Source organism: Chenopodium quinoa, unplaced genomic scaffold (genome assembly GCF_001683475.1).
Source record: "Chenopodium quinoa cultivar QQ74 unplaced genomic scaffold, ASM168347v1, whole genome shotgun sequence".
Taxonomy (NCBI): Eukaryota; Viridiplantae; Streptophyta; class Magnoliopsida; order Caryophyllales; family Amaranthaceae; genus Chenopodium; species Chenopodium quinoa.
The window spans coordinates 3,178,781-3,194,459 of record NW_018742359.1 but is presented as its reverse complement, the minus strand read 5'-3'; the positions used below and the strand labels follow the sequence as shown (position 1 = coordinate 3,194,459).

General features: G+C 32.8%; 4 protein-coding genes across 4 annotated transcripts; 1 reads left to right on the top strand and 3 right to left on the bottom strand.

The window, feature by feature from the left end:
* Positions 1-5,320: 5,320 nt before the first annotated feature.
* Positions 5,321-7,677, top strand: LOC110696112 (protein CHUP1, chloroplastic-like). Its single transcript, XM_021873397.1, has 5 exons — positions 5,321-6,107; positions 6,269-6,585; positions 6,693-6,804; positions 7,098-7,229; positions 7,323-7,677. Exons 1-5 carry the CDS (start codon positions 5,520-5,522, stop codon positions 7,413-7,415), a joined length of 1,242 nt encoding a protein of 413 aa, XP_021729089.1. The 5' UTR covers positions 5,321-5,519; the 3' UTR covers positions 7,416-7,677.
* A 1,024-nt stretch (positions 7,678-8,701) lies between these two features.
* On the bottom strand, positions 8,702-9,517 carry LOC110696368 (RING-H2 finger protein ATL63-like). Its single transcript, XM_021873657.1, has one exon. It carries the CDS (start codon positions 9,515-9,517, stop codon positions 8,702-8,704), a length of 816 nt encoding a protein of 271 aa, XP_021729349.1.
* A 2,269-nt stretch (positions 9,518-11,786) lies between these two features.
* On the bottom strand, positions 11,787-13,118 carry LOC110696357 (protein ALP1-like). Its single transcript, XM_021873649.1, has one exon. It carries the CDS (start codon positions 13,116-13,118, stop codon positions 11,787-11,789), a length of 1,332 nt encoding a protein of 443 aa, XP_021729341.1.
* Positions 13,119-13,598: 480 nt separating this feature from the next.
* LOC110696349 (glutathione S-transferase T3-like) lies at positions 13,599-14,792 on the bottom strand. The gene has a single exon (XM_021873642.1). It carries the CDS (start codon positions 14,790-14,792, stop codon positions 13,599-13,601), a length of 1,194 nt encoding a protein of 397 aa, XP_021729334.1.
* Between the last annotated feature and the right edge of the window lie 887 nt (positions 14,793-15,679).

Here is a 15,679-nt window from a genome sequence, read left to right as displayed (position 1 = left end):
CCAATAAAATTTTACAATTTGGCTATTTCCAAACAAAACCAAACCAATTACATTACCTCCCACATTAGACCAAACCAAACCACACCACACCACGTACAATAATTTGCTACCAACTTTTTTTAATTTTTAAGTTTTTTGTACGGTAAGGTTAACTCTGGGTTTCAGTTGAAGGCTCCTATCACAAGGTTAGCAATGTGTAGGGCTTGGGGGAGGGAGGGGGTTAGGGAAGGGGATTTGTTCACGGTAAAGGTCGAACCTTACACCTCGAGGATGCGAGGCGACCCTTGAGCCACTACACTAGGAGATCTTCCATCCTCTAATAGTTTGCAATATAGAAGCTCAATATATTAACAAAATGAATTAGATAAGTCAATATTCTATTATATATATGGAGTACTTGTCTATATATGTAAACTAACTTTAATTTATTTAAACTAAAATAACTTATTTTTCGCGTTAAGTAACTTAGGGCCTCTTTAGTTCTAATTGACTGAAAGCTGAATTGAACTGAACTTATTGGAGCTGAACTGAACTAAACTGAATTGAATTGAACTGAATATTTTATGAGAAAAAGAAATTAAGATAAGAAATGAAATGAATTGAACTTATTGGAGCTAAACTGAACTAGGTCTGTTCACATTTTGAACTGAACCAAATGGATTGGAGTTGAACTGAACTGAATTTAGTAGAACTGAAATGAATATTTTATGAGAGAAGGAAATTAGAAGCGGAACTGAACTTAACTAATTGGAGCTGAAATGAAGTGAACATGCCCTTACCCTTATTATGACTTTTTTTTTGTGCGTAGGGGGGGTGTTTGGTTTAAAATTTGAAAAGCAAAACAAAATCATTAATTAATTGAAAAAATATGTCAAATCAAACTGCTAATAAATTAAAATCGGTTTAGTTTTCGATTTGGTTGATACACATACAATCATTGTATATTGTTCCTACATACAACACCATTAGAAATTTGACACATCATCAAAAAAGGGGAGAAAATTAGAAGTCAAATATAAATTGAATTCTAATGGAACATGGGCCCATTATTGTAGCCAATAAAAACATGACAAAGTAAGGTTGTATGTAGGGACCATATAACAATTGTATGTGTAGTCTTTTGCGATTTTGTGCGATCTTCAACATAGTTTAAAGTAAGAACACCTCTAAATTCCTGGTACATACATGGAAAAAACTTAGAAGTTGGCAAAGGCATGCAATATTTAATGGAATTTCTACCCAGATACTTGTATTATAAATGATGGACCGACCTTTATCTTTTGTTCATAAATATTTTCAACTACAAAATAAATGAATGTTGTTATACATTGATAGTAGATAAAAATACGTTTCATTCAATAAGAAATGCCCTCAATTTTAGGCAATGTGGGAAGTTTTAAGATCTTGATATTGGCATGTTCTAGCTATATGAATGATAGCTACTATGAACTTGCTACGTAGTGTACTTTCTTTTTCTTTTTCTTTGCTTTGGTTTGCTTTTTCAAGTTTCATACTTCGTATTTTTTAGGGTGGTGAAGGAATAAATAAAGATTAAAAGATGAGTCTAGTTTTTCAGCTTTAAAGGATAAGAGATGTCCCTTTCTGGATTAAGATAGATTGTTCATGAAGAAATATTATTATTCTGTTGATCTACTACCATAGTTGGCTAGTTCATAACACAACTTCTAAGCTCGAGATTAAGTTATTATACGTATTAGCTCTAACCAGATATGAAATTTCTTCAATTCAATACAATATATGTCTTTATATACAGTGGTAAATTCAGATTTTTTTTTAATGGGGTTAAAATACATTTAATAAATTTTAATGGGGTCATTTGATCAATATACAAGTAACTTTTATAGGAAAAAAAATATATAATTATATAGGAAACTTTTTTTTCCTTGTTCAAATGGGGTCACACTCGAATATACATGCATTCGCCAATGTCTATACAAAGGGGTGTTTGATATTATTTGAATTTACCAATTGAAGCATAATAACTTGACAATGTAATTTTATTTTATTATTTTATTTTTATTTATTAATTTTTTTTTTTTTTTGAGGAACTTGACACTGTAATTTGTACATAGTTAAAACTTTAAATTGAATTTTTATACGTAGTATAAATAATTGATAGACACGTTACACTTTCTTCAATTCTCGTATTTGTTACATATCTTTTGTTTATATGGAAAGGGAGAGGGTAAGGGGGTTGGGTGTAATTTGAACATTGTTCAAACGAAGAAAGAACTTTCATGCATTGTTCACTTTGTACGCTTATTTTTAAACCTTTAATTTGTATAATCATGTAGATCTTTTCCATGCATGCCAAATATAAATGTCATCCATGTTACTCGATCTACCATGACCCTACCTAAGACGCTTATTTAACCAGAACTATGTTGAGATAAAATTTGAGTTCGATCCAAATCAAAGTTGATTGTACTTAAATTGATCAATAATAGATTAAAATTGAATATTGACCGACTTAATTGTTTTCTACTTGATCTAACAAACACTGAATGGCTTGTTATTTAGTTACTCCCTCCGTCCCTAAATTACATTCGTCTTTCTCTCTATTATGTGAGGAATAAATGCTAGAAAGAGGAATGTAATGTAGGGACGGAGGGAGTACAATCTAAGCCCAAATCAAATGACATTCTCCCTCCGTTCCCGATTGATAGTCACTTATGCTATTTTTAGGCACCCAAAATGTTAGTCACATTTGCTTTTTTCAAGTACTATTAATATTATTTTTTTACCAAAATTCTCTAACATTTGCAAAAATATTTGTGCAAATTTAACTTTCCAATGTAAATTTTACTTTCCCATGTACTTTAATTACTTTCTCTTTCTACTTTTTTTTGCATACCAAAATGTAAATTTACTTTTTCAATATACTTTCTTTAATTATCCTTAATTCCCGTGATTTTTCTTCAAAAGTGACTATCAATCGGGGACGGAGGAAGTATTTACCACCTTTAACTAGAGAAAGATATGTAGTGTTTCAACAAAAAATATTTTTAACCGTCCTTCATGTCATTGTTAAAATGACTATCATTATAATTATATTTTATTGGCGGATTGATATTAATTTTTTTTTAAATGTCCAAATTTATAAATTATTTATTTAATTTTGAAATATTTATTGTATTTTTTTAAAAAAAAATTCCTAATTAAGTTACAAAATTTAGTTTTCATTATTATTGAAATTAAAAAATAGTTCATAAATTAATTATGAAATTAGAAAAAAATTAAAAAAAATAAGAAAAAACATTTATAATTAATTTTGACATGAGATGACTAGCTACCATAGAATTTTGCGTTATCAGATGATGAATTGACTAAAAGACTAAGTTGATGGTTTAGAGACTAAGCAAATTATAGAGTATTGTGAAACCCTAAACACAAAAACTTTTACCCATAGAGATTTGAGTAGCTCTTAAAGTAATTCCAGCCTTTCAATTGGGGTACAAAGTTGGAAGGTACCTTTATTACCTTTGGGGAGCAATCATCATTGAAAACCTCATACATATTGGTGGTGGCGAAATACACTTTCAAGGCAGTCGTAAAACACATCACATCTTTTTTAGATCTTTAATGTGGTCATCGTATTTTTTCCTAATTCTATATTATTTCATGGTTTTAACATCTGTATTTCCTACAACGTCTTAATACTATAAATATATATATATATATATATATATATATATATATATATATATATATATATTTTGAAAACTCTTAATACTATATATGTCAAAGTACTAATTTAACTAAAATCTTAATTAAGTTGATGGTTGAATTTGATGATCGATTATTATATTCTTAATTTTACTTCATACTAACACTTGTAGATGGTTAGGATGACAATGTCTTGCCAGCAAAATGTATATTTTGTACTTCAATTAATTAATGTGATTATTAGTAAACTAATACTAATACTCCAAACCAACTTTGACAAGATACATGGTTGTTTCTTAAAATTGTTCAAGTCCAATAAAATATAATAAATACATCAATATAGATAAGATGTTGCTCTCATTGTTTCTTTTTTTTTCCCTAAATGTTTATACTGTCGGTGCACCTAAGTGCCTTTGAAATGGTTTCAACCTTTTACTGTTATTTAATTTAATTTTGATAGAAATAAATAGAAAATAAATGTATGTGGTCACATACATGAAGCAAAAACATAATAAATTCAAAAGTTTACACTGATTTGACTTAATAATTTAGAGAAATTGACATAGTGTATTAGTCCCCATCCTAATTTATGGCTAAGATAAAGAGTACGTACTATTCATTCTTTAACTATGACCATGTGATATACAAATTTATAATAGAGAAATGTTATTACATTGTACGTTATTATATGTTGTTGAATTACACTCACTGTATGCATTCAAATTACTATATAAAATCAAATAATTTTAAATATTGTTGGATTACACCGAAGCTATGTTTTCAAATTATAACATATGATTAATTAAGTTTAATTAATTGAAAAATTATATTTTTTTTATGGTAAAATACAAACAATGAAATGCGTGACTCCAAATATTGCAATACTTTTTTTTGAGAAATAGAGGAAATATACTGAACAAGTTATCTTCTTTTCTAAGGATTGTATTGATCACATTTAACTATTATTGGTAGAAATGGTATAAGGTAAAATGTTTAAGCTTTGAAACTATGCAATGAAAAGTGTCTAATATGGACTCGTTGGTAATGCAATTATTTACATTGTTCATTAACTCAAGCAATAAGATCGATATCCTACCTACACAAACAGTAAAATTGTTTTATATTTTTATGAAATATTTTTTAATCGTTTAAAATGTGAAAAACATAACAAAGACAACTTTTTGGTTCACCAATTATTGTCCTATTTCAATTTTAGAAAACCAAAAATAAATATAAAATCATTCTTTATATAAAATAACATTTTTTGTGATAATTGATTGTAGATTAATAACTCCTTAAAAGATGACATATAAAACATAAATCAAAACGACCTCTATAATTAAGAGTAATCGCAGATTTTGTAGAGAATTTCACGTCTCATCACAGGAAGAGGCTTTTTCTAGAATTTGCCATGATTGTGGAAAGCAGTACATGATCTACCTGGGTTAACAAAGTACAAACAAAAATCTAGTTGAAGCAAAACTTAAGTTACATTAATTCACACTAACTGAAGTTGCATTAAAAGGCAATGCCAGCTCATATAAGAAGGTTGCTAGGTAACTTTGACTAGAGACTTTTCAGCTTTTGTAGGACATATCACAGGAAACTTAAAACTTAAAATCTAACAATTTAGTCACTAGAAAAAGGAGGCTAAAAATAGCCTAAAACTAAGAAAGCCAAGTTTTTAGGTAAGAAATTGATTAGTTGAGAAGTAACATCATGTAATATGTAGTAAGATCCAAAGTTTTTTCAACACTTAATTTCTCCTTTACTTTTTTGCTTATTGCATATTTGCATTGCCTAAAAAAAGAGCAACAGCATTGCATAGCAATATGCAGAGGAGCAATAACAGTTCAGAGATGACCTTCCTAGTCGAAGACATCGAAGCTGTCCTCGAAATGAACAGATTACTAGAGAAGGAAAACCTAGAGCTGAAACACGAAGTGACTCGTCTAAAATCACAGATTGCTTCCTCGAAAGCTCATGATATCGAGAGGAAATCGACTTTGTGGAAGAAGTTGCAGTATCCCAGCAGTGTGGGAAATAATAAAGAGGAAAGTTTACAGAAACAGACACTTCAGAGTCTTCAGACATCAGAACAGCTACGTACACCAGTGTCAGAAAGTAAAAAACCGTCGCCACCTCCACCACCACCTTGTAAGCAGATTATTCCTCGGGATTCAGACATTGGATCAATGAATAATGGTCCGCCACCACCACCACCGCCACTGCCTTCTAAACTACTGCTAGGCTCTAAGTTAGCAGTTCGTCGAGTTCCTGAGGTAATTGAGTTTTATCGTTACCTCAACAAGAGAAATGCCAAGATAGAGAACAGAACAAACAAAACAGTAGCTTCAAAGGAAGTCAGTCCAGGGAATATGATTGGAGAAATTGAAAACAAATCAATGTATCTCTCTGCTGTAAGTAATTCTGACTTATTTTTTTCTTTTTTCTTTTTTTTTCTTGTGTTCCTAACTAAAGTAATAATAAAGTCTCTGAAAGTCATGATTTCTGTTTCCAAAACTCGGAAACTCAGTAATTGGGTAGTGTTAATATATATTTGATATTTGGGTTTGAACAGGTTAAATCTGATGTTGAGATGCAATGCGAGTTCATCAATTACTTAATAAGAGAGGTAGAAACAGCAGTCTTCACTGATATATCAGCAGTGGAAGCATTTGTAAAACGGCTAGATGGAGAGCTGTCAAGTCTGGTAGACGAGAGAGCTGTACTGAAGCATTTTCCGCAGTGGCCAGAAAGAAAGGCTGATGCTCTAAGGGAAGCCGCCTGCTGTTTCCGTGACCTGAAGAGTATAGAGTCCGAAACACTGTCTTACAAAGACAATCCCAAACAACCATTGCCTCAAACATTAAGGCGGATACAAACGTTGCAAGACAGGCGAGCATGTATATAAAAAAAATTATGATTATGATGCTAAGGTTCTAACAATTCTCAAAGTTAATAATCCAGATTACTGATATTATGACCAACTGTTGTATATGCAGGTTGGAAAGGGTAATAGAAAACATCGAAAAGACAAGAGAAGGTACGTGCAGAAGATACAAAGAGATGCAGATTCCTTGGGATTGGATGCTGGATACAGGCCTTGTTGGTCAGGTAAAAAGAAATGGTTTGCTGTTTAATTGATTCCATACAATGATCAAATTTCTTGTACAATGATTTTGAAAGCACATACAATTTTTTGAAATTTCTACAAGACCAATGATATTAGGATGATTGGGGAACAGAGGTAATAAAAAAATTAGGAAGAAGAATGTTTGTCAATACATGATTTAGACCAATAATAATTATAACTATCTTTTAGTTAAATGTTAAAAGGTGGATATTTTACATTCATTACTAATAAATAGCTAATGTATTCATTTTCCGAATGTGTAAATTACTGGCAGATTAAGTTGAACTCATTGAAGCTATCAAGAGAGTATATGAAACGAATCATCAAAGAACTTGAGAGTTCTAGATTGCCTAGTTCAGAAGACATCATACATCAGGGTGCTCGTTTCGCATATCGAGTTCATCAGGTTAGAACACTTACAACCTTACCAATTTCTGTTTCTCATTCTAACCACTAACTTGAACCATGCTTCTGATGTCTAAACATATAACTATTACAGTTTACGGGCGGTTTCGACATAGATACAGAGCAAGTATTTGAAGAACTCAAACGAATACATTGTGCAAACGCTCCACAAGTTTGTAAGGCTTAAGATATGGAATAATCAGTTATTGCAAAGCAATAAAATAAATTATAGTTTGTAATATAATCTTCCATAATATTTATTAGTGTATAATAGAGTATAAATTAGGGTAATCACTCTGTATAATTCTCCTTACTCTTGAACAAATAGTTTATAGGTATTCCGTATTTAGTTGATACAAATCAATAGAAATATAGAGCACTTTTTATAATAGTCTATCATAACATGGGATTGTATTAGGAAGAAAAACATAGTTATATAATTTTGAAATTATTCACTCTTGCTTGTTCCAATTTTTTTTCATTATGCACATAACAATAAATATTATAAGATTTTGTGAATATTTAATGTGCATACTTCATTTTAATTCGATTTTTGCTAGCAAACTTATGGCTACATTTTACGAAAACAAATCTTGAGATTTTTCAATTAACTATCATGTTCTTTACTAATCTTTACCAACAATAGACATTTGAATGTTCAGATTGTTTGATCACACGAATAGTAAGTTAGGTTGCTCCTACGAAACGAGTTTATAATAACATAGTACCTCTTCCCTGATTGGAAAAATGAGAAAGGGAGTACTTAGCCTACACATAATCGTCGGACGAACTCTGATGAGGCTTTTATGTTAATGTTCTATACATAAGTGAGATATACTCCTACATAATTTAGCTATAACTTTTTTTAAACTTTGAAACAATATGAAATGGGTCTGGGCAACCCAAACAAGGTGGAGGAGAGTTTGGTTCACAAACAAGGCATTGGAGCTTCCATACTAAAACCAATTGGCAATAGTAGGAGTAACTCCTCTACCTTATAAAGTGGAACCACCTCTCCTCTTTCTTCAATGTGGGACACTCACAAGTGGGCTACAATGGGTTTCAACACCCCCCCTCACTTGTGAGTGTCCTTAGAATTTAGAGCACACCAGAAGGTACTATATAATCCTCATTGGGAATGAACATCCAATAGAGGCCCCTTAACCAGTGGCTTGACAAATACCCAGTTTTTTGAACGGCCCAACAAACTTGGGCTCTGATACCATGTTAAATTTTGAAACAATATGAAATGGGTCTGGGCAACCCAAACAAGGAAGAGGAGAGTTTGGTTCACAAACAAGGCATTGGAGCTTCCATACTAAAACCAATTGGCAATAGTAGGAGTAACTCCTCTACCTTATAAAGTGGAACCACCTCTCCTCTTTCTTCAATGTGAGACACTCACAAGTGGGCTACAATGGGTTTCAACAACTTTGAAGTTAAATCAATAGAAAAAAAAAGGTCTCAAACAACCTATACTGTTGAAGTAGATGAAGGATTAAACCTTTTCTCAGATCTATTCCTACTTAACATCCGTCTTAGAGAGCAATCTAACATGGGATAATCCCTACTTCCCACATTCTCGTCTTCGGAATCTGCATCAATTCCCATAATTTCTACCACAACTTGATCATTATTTATGATGTTATCAAGGTTCATGATGGCAGACTCATCCGACTGATTCGTACCATCATCCACGAGTAGATGCTCCTCTGCTGCCAAATTTTCAGCAGCACCATCAGTTCCCTCACCACTCAGTGTCTCGCTTTTCTGACTAACATCAGCTTCCATCACAACTTGAGCTCGACAGATTGGACAGGTAGAATGGCTAAAGAGCCACATATCAATGCATTCCATATGAAACGCATGTGAGCATCTTGGCAAGCTCCTTCCTACTTCCCCTTCCTCAAACATACTCAAGCAGATTGCACACTCCAACGCCACCCCCTTATACCCTTCTCCCCCACTTCTTCCCTCCGACACTGGTCCATACACAAACGTCGGGATCAAATCTATCACCGTCAAGTCAAGACCCTTAGTTTGGTACGAACAAGAAGACAGAGAGGTGATATCATACGTGTAGGTTGTCGACGATACTGTGTGTGACCTGCGGAGGTGAGGTGTGCGGCCAAAGACACCAAATATAGACGTTCGACATAGGTGGCCCTCAGCAAGGAGCCACCTCGCGTAAATATGAAGTAGGAGGACAAAAAGGATGACTAACAAAAGACATAAGATGGCAGCAAGCAACAAGTTATTCTCATAGGCGATAGTGGTGCTACTAAGCATATTGTTTGTGTAGCTTATTATACACAAAGATGCTTCAACTAGTGATCGTATCGCTTCGAGCATACATACACATATATATATATGTCCTTACAAAGTATAGAGTCAATAGAGAACAAAGGAACAAAGATTAAGAACCATAGGATACCATGAAGAATGTGAGAAAAATGTGAAGTTGCGTAGATGCTAAGTTGTCAAAGAGAAGGGGAGGTGCCTCTAATAGTGTAAGTGTATAAAAATAAAATCGGTGTTACGTAAGTCAAAAGGAAGGTTCCCTGCATCCAAGGAGAATGGTTGGAGAGTAGATAAAGGACTCGTGAAGTTGACGGCAGACTACCCACGGAAAATTTTTATTTTTTACAAAAGCATATTTTATGAATTTGGTGCATTGAAAAGCGGATGATTTTTATGAATTTGTTGCATTGAAACTGGGATTTTTTTTTTACTTCAGAGATTGAGGATCCCAATCTCTAAGCACACGGGAACCAAAGGTCAAATTATATGGTATTAGAAACAGCAAGGGTGATAATAGCGCTAAGGGTAATGTTATATGTATTTAATATACTTCCTTTTAGTTGGAAATTTATCGACAATTCAAGAGTAAATTTGGTGTAATAAATATTTATTTATTGCCTATTATTTTCGCTTTTAGTTTCTTACAAGCAGCCCATAGGGCTGCAAATATTTTTTCCCGAATGCGAAATGTATATACTATAAGACTAGAATAGACCCGGTCTACAATAACTTATTGTAGACCCAACCTTCTAGTTTACTATACGAATGTGATTATATCATACGAAATATGATTATATTATTACAAAAGTGATTATATCATCTTGAAACTATTATGTAAATGTATCACTCAAAAAGTGAATTTATTATTATAAAAAGTATCAAATAGTAAATTACATCATTCAAAAGATGATTTTTAAATTTTATCATCCTAAAGATAATTATATAATCTCATTAAATGGTTTAATATGAGATCAAAATATGACTCACAAAAAGATAATTATATCATCTAAAAAAGTAATTATATCATCCAGAATGTGATTATATTATTTGAAAGTGTCAAATTTTGGGTCTACAATAATTTATTGTAGATCGGGTCCATACAAGACCAATTGATGACTCAGACTCAACTCAAACTGAGCTCGAACTTGATTCTATTTCTAAATACACTAAAAATAGATAAAGAATAAACATTTTTAAGGTTCAAAAAATTATTATACAAGTTTATCTAATGTTTATAATAAATGATATATTCTTTCAAAAAAAAATAATAAATGATTTATATTTAGAATTTCTCTGCAAAAAAACAAGATTTTTTTTTCCTTAAATTCTAACAATTCAATTAATTCTCTTAGATTTATATATAATCGACTTTACTATTTAAAGTTTTCAACATGTATCCTCGAGGTTCATTAAAATTCACCATGTACCCTAAAATTTTTATAAAGAAATAATCATTTTCTACTCAATTTTAGTACGCGTAAAAGAGAGAGATTGAAAGCATCAAAGCAAGAGGGTAATGTGCAGATAAAGAGTGTAAAGGTTTAACATGCATTGAGATTTTTACCCAATAATGTTGGTGACATACGAAGTACATTAAGTCACTAATACGTATATTGAAAATTCTCCCAAAAATTATCAATTAACAATTACAAAGTAAGTCTAAACATAATTTCAACCAAGGTTTGGTTCACTTAGAGCATTGCCACTAATGGGCATTTTTTTGGTTGCTCAATCTCTCTCTAACCACTTTCTCACTCCTCCTCCCCATGGGCATTTTCTTAATTGGTCATTTTTATTCTACACCAATGGTTAAAAATTATAATCCCCACCATTCTCTCTCCTATTTTTAACCCTATACCCCACCAATATTTATCTCTCCTACACATCATTAAATTTGTAATTTAGTATTTCTTAATTTTATTGTTAACAAAATTTTGTATTGATTAAATTATTTATGAGTAGTACAATATTAATTATTTTTAATATTAATTTTTGCAAAATGTATTTTTTAATAAAATAATAATATTTATTCTTAACTAAATTTTTTTATTGATTAAATTATTTATGAGTACAATATTAATTATTTGTGTCATTATTTTATGCGAAATTTCATTTTTCATTAGTACAACATTAACGATTACAACATTGGAACATAATGATCGTACACCAATCATACAAACCAAATAAATTAACGATTACAAAACTATTTATTCATTACGACCGTATTTTTGCCAAATATGCTCAACTAAATCATCTTTCAAAGAAAAATGGGTTTGGCTATCACACAGGGTAATTCTTCTTTGAATATACGCGTCAAAATCAACGTTTGGTGGTCGGCCACGTCAAATTCGAAAGGCTCGTTGTTATTCACTGTGACACTTGTACTCGGACCGGACCTTGCTCTATGAAGCTGAGGGCGATCTTCTTCATAATACCTTCTCAAAACTTCGGCACGAGTGTAATTGTGTCGTTCATCCTCGACAATCATGTTGTGCATAATGATACAAGCTTTCATTATGTCGCTCAAAATGTCTTCGTCGAAAGCAAGTGAGGGTTGTCGTAATATGGCAAACCTAGCCTGTAGAACTCCAAACACACGTTCAACGTCTTTCCGAGCTGCAGCTTGTTTATCTGCAAATAACTTGTCCTTCTGGAGTTGAGGATATGTGATACCTTGTATAAATGTTGCCCAGTTCGGATATATACCATCTGTTAAGTAGTATCCCATGTTGTACTCATGGCCGTTTACCATAAAACTAATTGGTGGTGCCCGACCTTTCAAAACATCGTCAAACACCGGAGAGCGGTATAGGACGTTAAGATCATTACAAGAGCCGGGTATTCCAAAAAATGCATGCCAAATCCATAAATCTTGATCCGCAACAGCTTCGAGGATAAGGGTTGCATTCTTGCTACGACCTGCGCATTGTGCTTTCCAAGCCATAGGACAGTTCTTCCACTCCCAGTGCATGCAGTCGATGCTACCGATCATGCCCAGGAATCCACGCATTTCATTTTGGTGAAGGATTCTCCTTAAATCTTCATCTGTTGGACTTCTTAAGTACTCGGCCTCAAAATGCTTGATCACCCCTTGAGTAAAATGTTGCATTGATTTTCTAGATGTTGTTTGACCCATGCGTATGTATTCATCTACGGCATCCGGAGCAACACCGTACGCTAACATTCTTATTGCAGCGGTACATTTCTGCAGAGGTGATAAGCCAAGCCTACCAGCTGCATTCCTACGCTGTTGGAAGAACGGATCACCCTCAACCACTTTATTCATAATCCGACAGAATAAAGGTTTGTGCATTCGAAATCGACGACGAAAATGATTTTCGGAATACACAGGATTTATTGCGAAGTAATCATTATACAATTGAAAATGCCCTTTCTCCCTTTCTCTATCTCTCCTATGCTGCGAGATTGTTTCATCTTCATTTACAATTTCGATCTCAGATGGAGGTGGTTGAGGAAGCATTATGTTAGGTAAGTGATTTGTGACAAATTCGTCAACTAGATTATCAAATTCCGCATATTGATCTGAATCAGAAGAATTTGAGCTTGAGGTTGAGCTTATGGAAAACATTTTCTGTGTTTGGTTTTTGAATGTTTTGGTGTTGTGGATCAATTTATGGATTTCACACCTTTAAATAGGAAATGTTATCAGTGCATGTCCTTCAACTAAGTGTGAACTGACTACTCAATGTATAGTAAAAACAAAATACATGACTACTCAATTCTTAATAATCAATACCAATGATTGTCATACGGTTGAAGTTATGTATGAAATGACTACTCAATGCTTGTATAAAACAAAAACTACAATTGGACTTGACTACTTTTTGGGATTTGACAGTTCAATGGTTGATAAAACCAACCACTTGACTCATAATTGTATAAGACAAAATCTACACACACTAGCTAGTACTTCACTCATAATTGAACAAAATATTTGAAAATGTAATATAATTTGATTAATTTTTGGAACATAATTAATAATAAAAATTAATTCATTGCAACATAAAATAAACAAAATACTTGAAATCATAATGCATAATAAACTACTCTACTTTCCACCATACACTTCTTGAATTAGTTCCTCCTTCCACGCTTCTTCAGTTGGTGTAAGTGGCGTCGTTTTTGACATAATTGCTTGCAACATATCAAATTTCATCTTCTTCTCTTGTAATTCGACCTGTTTGTTTTTCCTCTTTTCCTTTTCCCTTTCAAGCTCCAACCTTTGCTGCCGTAAATTTGCCTCAAAGCTTCTAACTTCAGTACAAGCCTGTATCTGTTCACCAATACTTAAAATTGCACTATCATGAGCAATAGCTTTTCCCTTACGCTTAGCCTTTGCTTTTTTTACCCCGTCGGTTCTGGGTATACCTCCTGATGAAAACCCACCAACGGGAACATCTCCTTCAGCTTCACTGTCAGTTCTCGATCTCTTTCCACTTCCACTGATATCCTCGGTGTCCCCTTTCGGACGCAGTTGACAATCCTGTCGTTCCTTTAGTGACAATGCCCATCTGAGTTTCGGCCTCCACTTTGGGTCATTCTTTATCATTTCCCAAGCGTGGGAAAAAACAAAATTGTGTGGTGGTTTGGCTGATATATGGAACAACTTCGAGGCCTTTTGAATTCGACCAACTTCGTTGAATCCACTTCCAGTTAACGGACCCGCTTCATCATAACAACTTGTCCATAACAATACATCTGTCGCCATCCTTCTCCAACGGTTCTCCAAACTCTTCGCATTTCTGGGTGGTAGTATTTCTGGCTTCTTAGCTTGAACCATGTCGTATGCCGCAGATATTTGTCGCCAAAGTTCAGCTACTTTCATGCCCGTACCCACTATCGCATTTCCACTGTATTTTAAATATAGCCCAATAAGAGCTTCATCTTCTGCGACTGACCAAATACAACTAGCTTTAGCGAGTTGTTGGTTGGAACCCACCCGCATTCTTTGAGTCGACGGAGGGTATTGAGGTGTCTCAGGCACATTTTCTTCTTGGCTATCATCGTACTGAGAGTTACTTCCTTGGTAGACATGAGGTGATTGCTCGTAATTAGTGTTTTCAGTTGGAATTTGTGGAGGTATTTCAAGTTGTGGAGGTATTTGTTGTTGTGGAGGATTTTGCAGAGAGGTGTTGCTCAATCTTTGTAGGAAAAGTTGAAATTGAGGTTGATTCATGAAATTCTCATCTAAATCATTACAATTTTGAGAAAGTATTGAGTAAAAGGGGTTATTGGGATCCATATCTATTTTTTTTGATTAATTTCAAAAACTAACACAATAATAACAATAATAATAATAATAATAATTATAAAATAATAATAATAATAATAATAATAATAATGATATTAATAACAAAAATAATAACGAACAACAATAATAATATTAATAAGCTAAAATAATAACAATAATAATTATACTTCCAATAATAATAATAATAATAATTATTATTATTATTATTATTATTATTATTATTATTATAATTATAATAATAATAATAATAATAATTATTTTAATAATAATAATTATAATAATAATAATAATATTAAAAGGATAACTAATTATGAGGGAGAAATTGAGTGAAAATGTAAATACAACAAATTTACGTGAATTTTGGAAATATGAAAATATAGGCAAAATGGGTCTCTATTTGTAGAGAATTTTTTTTTCTAGCCGTTGGTAAATTTTTTTTTTTTATTTTATAAGCACAAAATACCCGTTACAAAGTTGTTACCGTTGCAATAATCAGGAATTTCCTGATTGATCCAACTCACCTGACAGAACGCGTGTCAGCATCTGATTGGTCGTGCTGACGCGCCTGTCAGGGCTGCACATATATTTTTTTTTTGCTAAGCTTACCTCAAAGCGCAGCGTTTTGAGGTGAAGTAAAGCAGACGCTTCCTCAAAACGCTGCGCTTTGAGGTAAGCTTAGCAAAAAAAAATTAAAATGCAGCTATGCACGTGGGGCCCAGTTCTTCTTGGTCAGTTTTTTAATTTTGCCCAAACTTTGATCAAAAATTGATTTGCCCATGGGCATTTTTAATTTAGACCATTGATGGGGAGTTATTTTTTTTTATTAAACCCCAAAAACTACCCATGGGCATTTTTCTCCCCATTGGTGGCAATGCTCT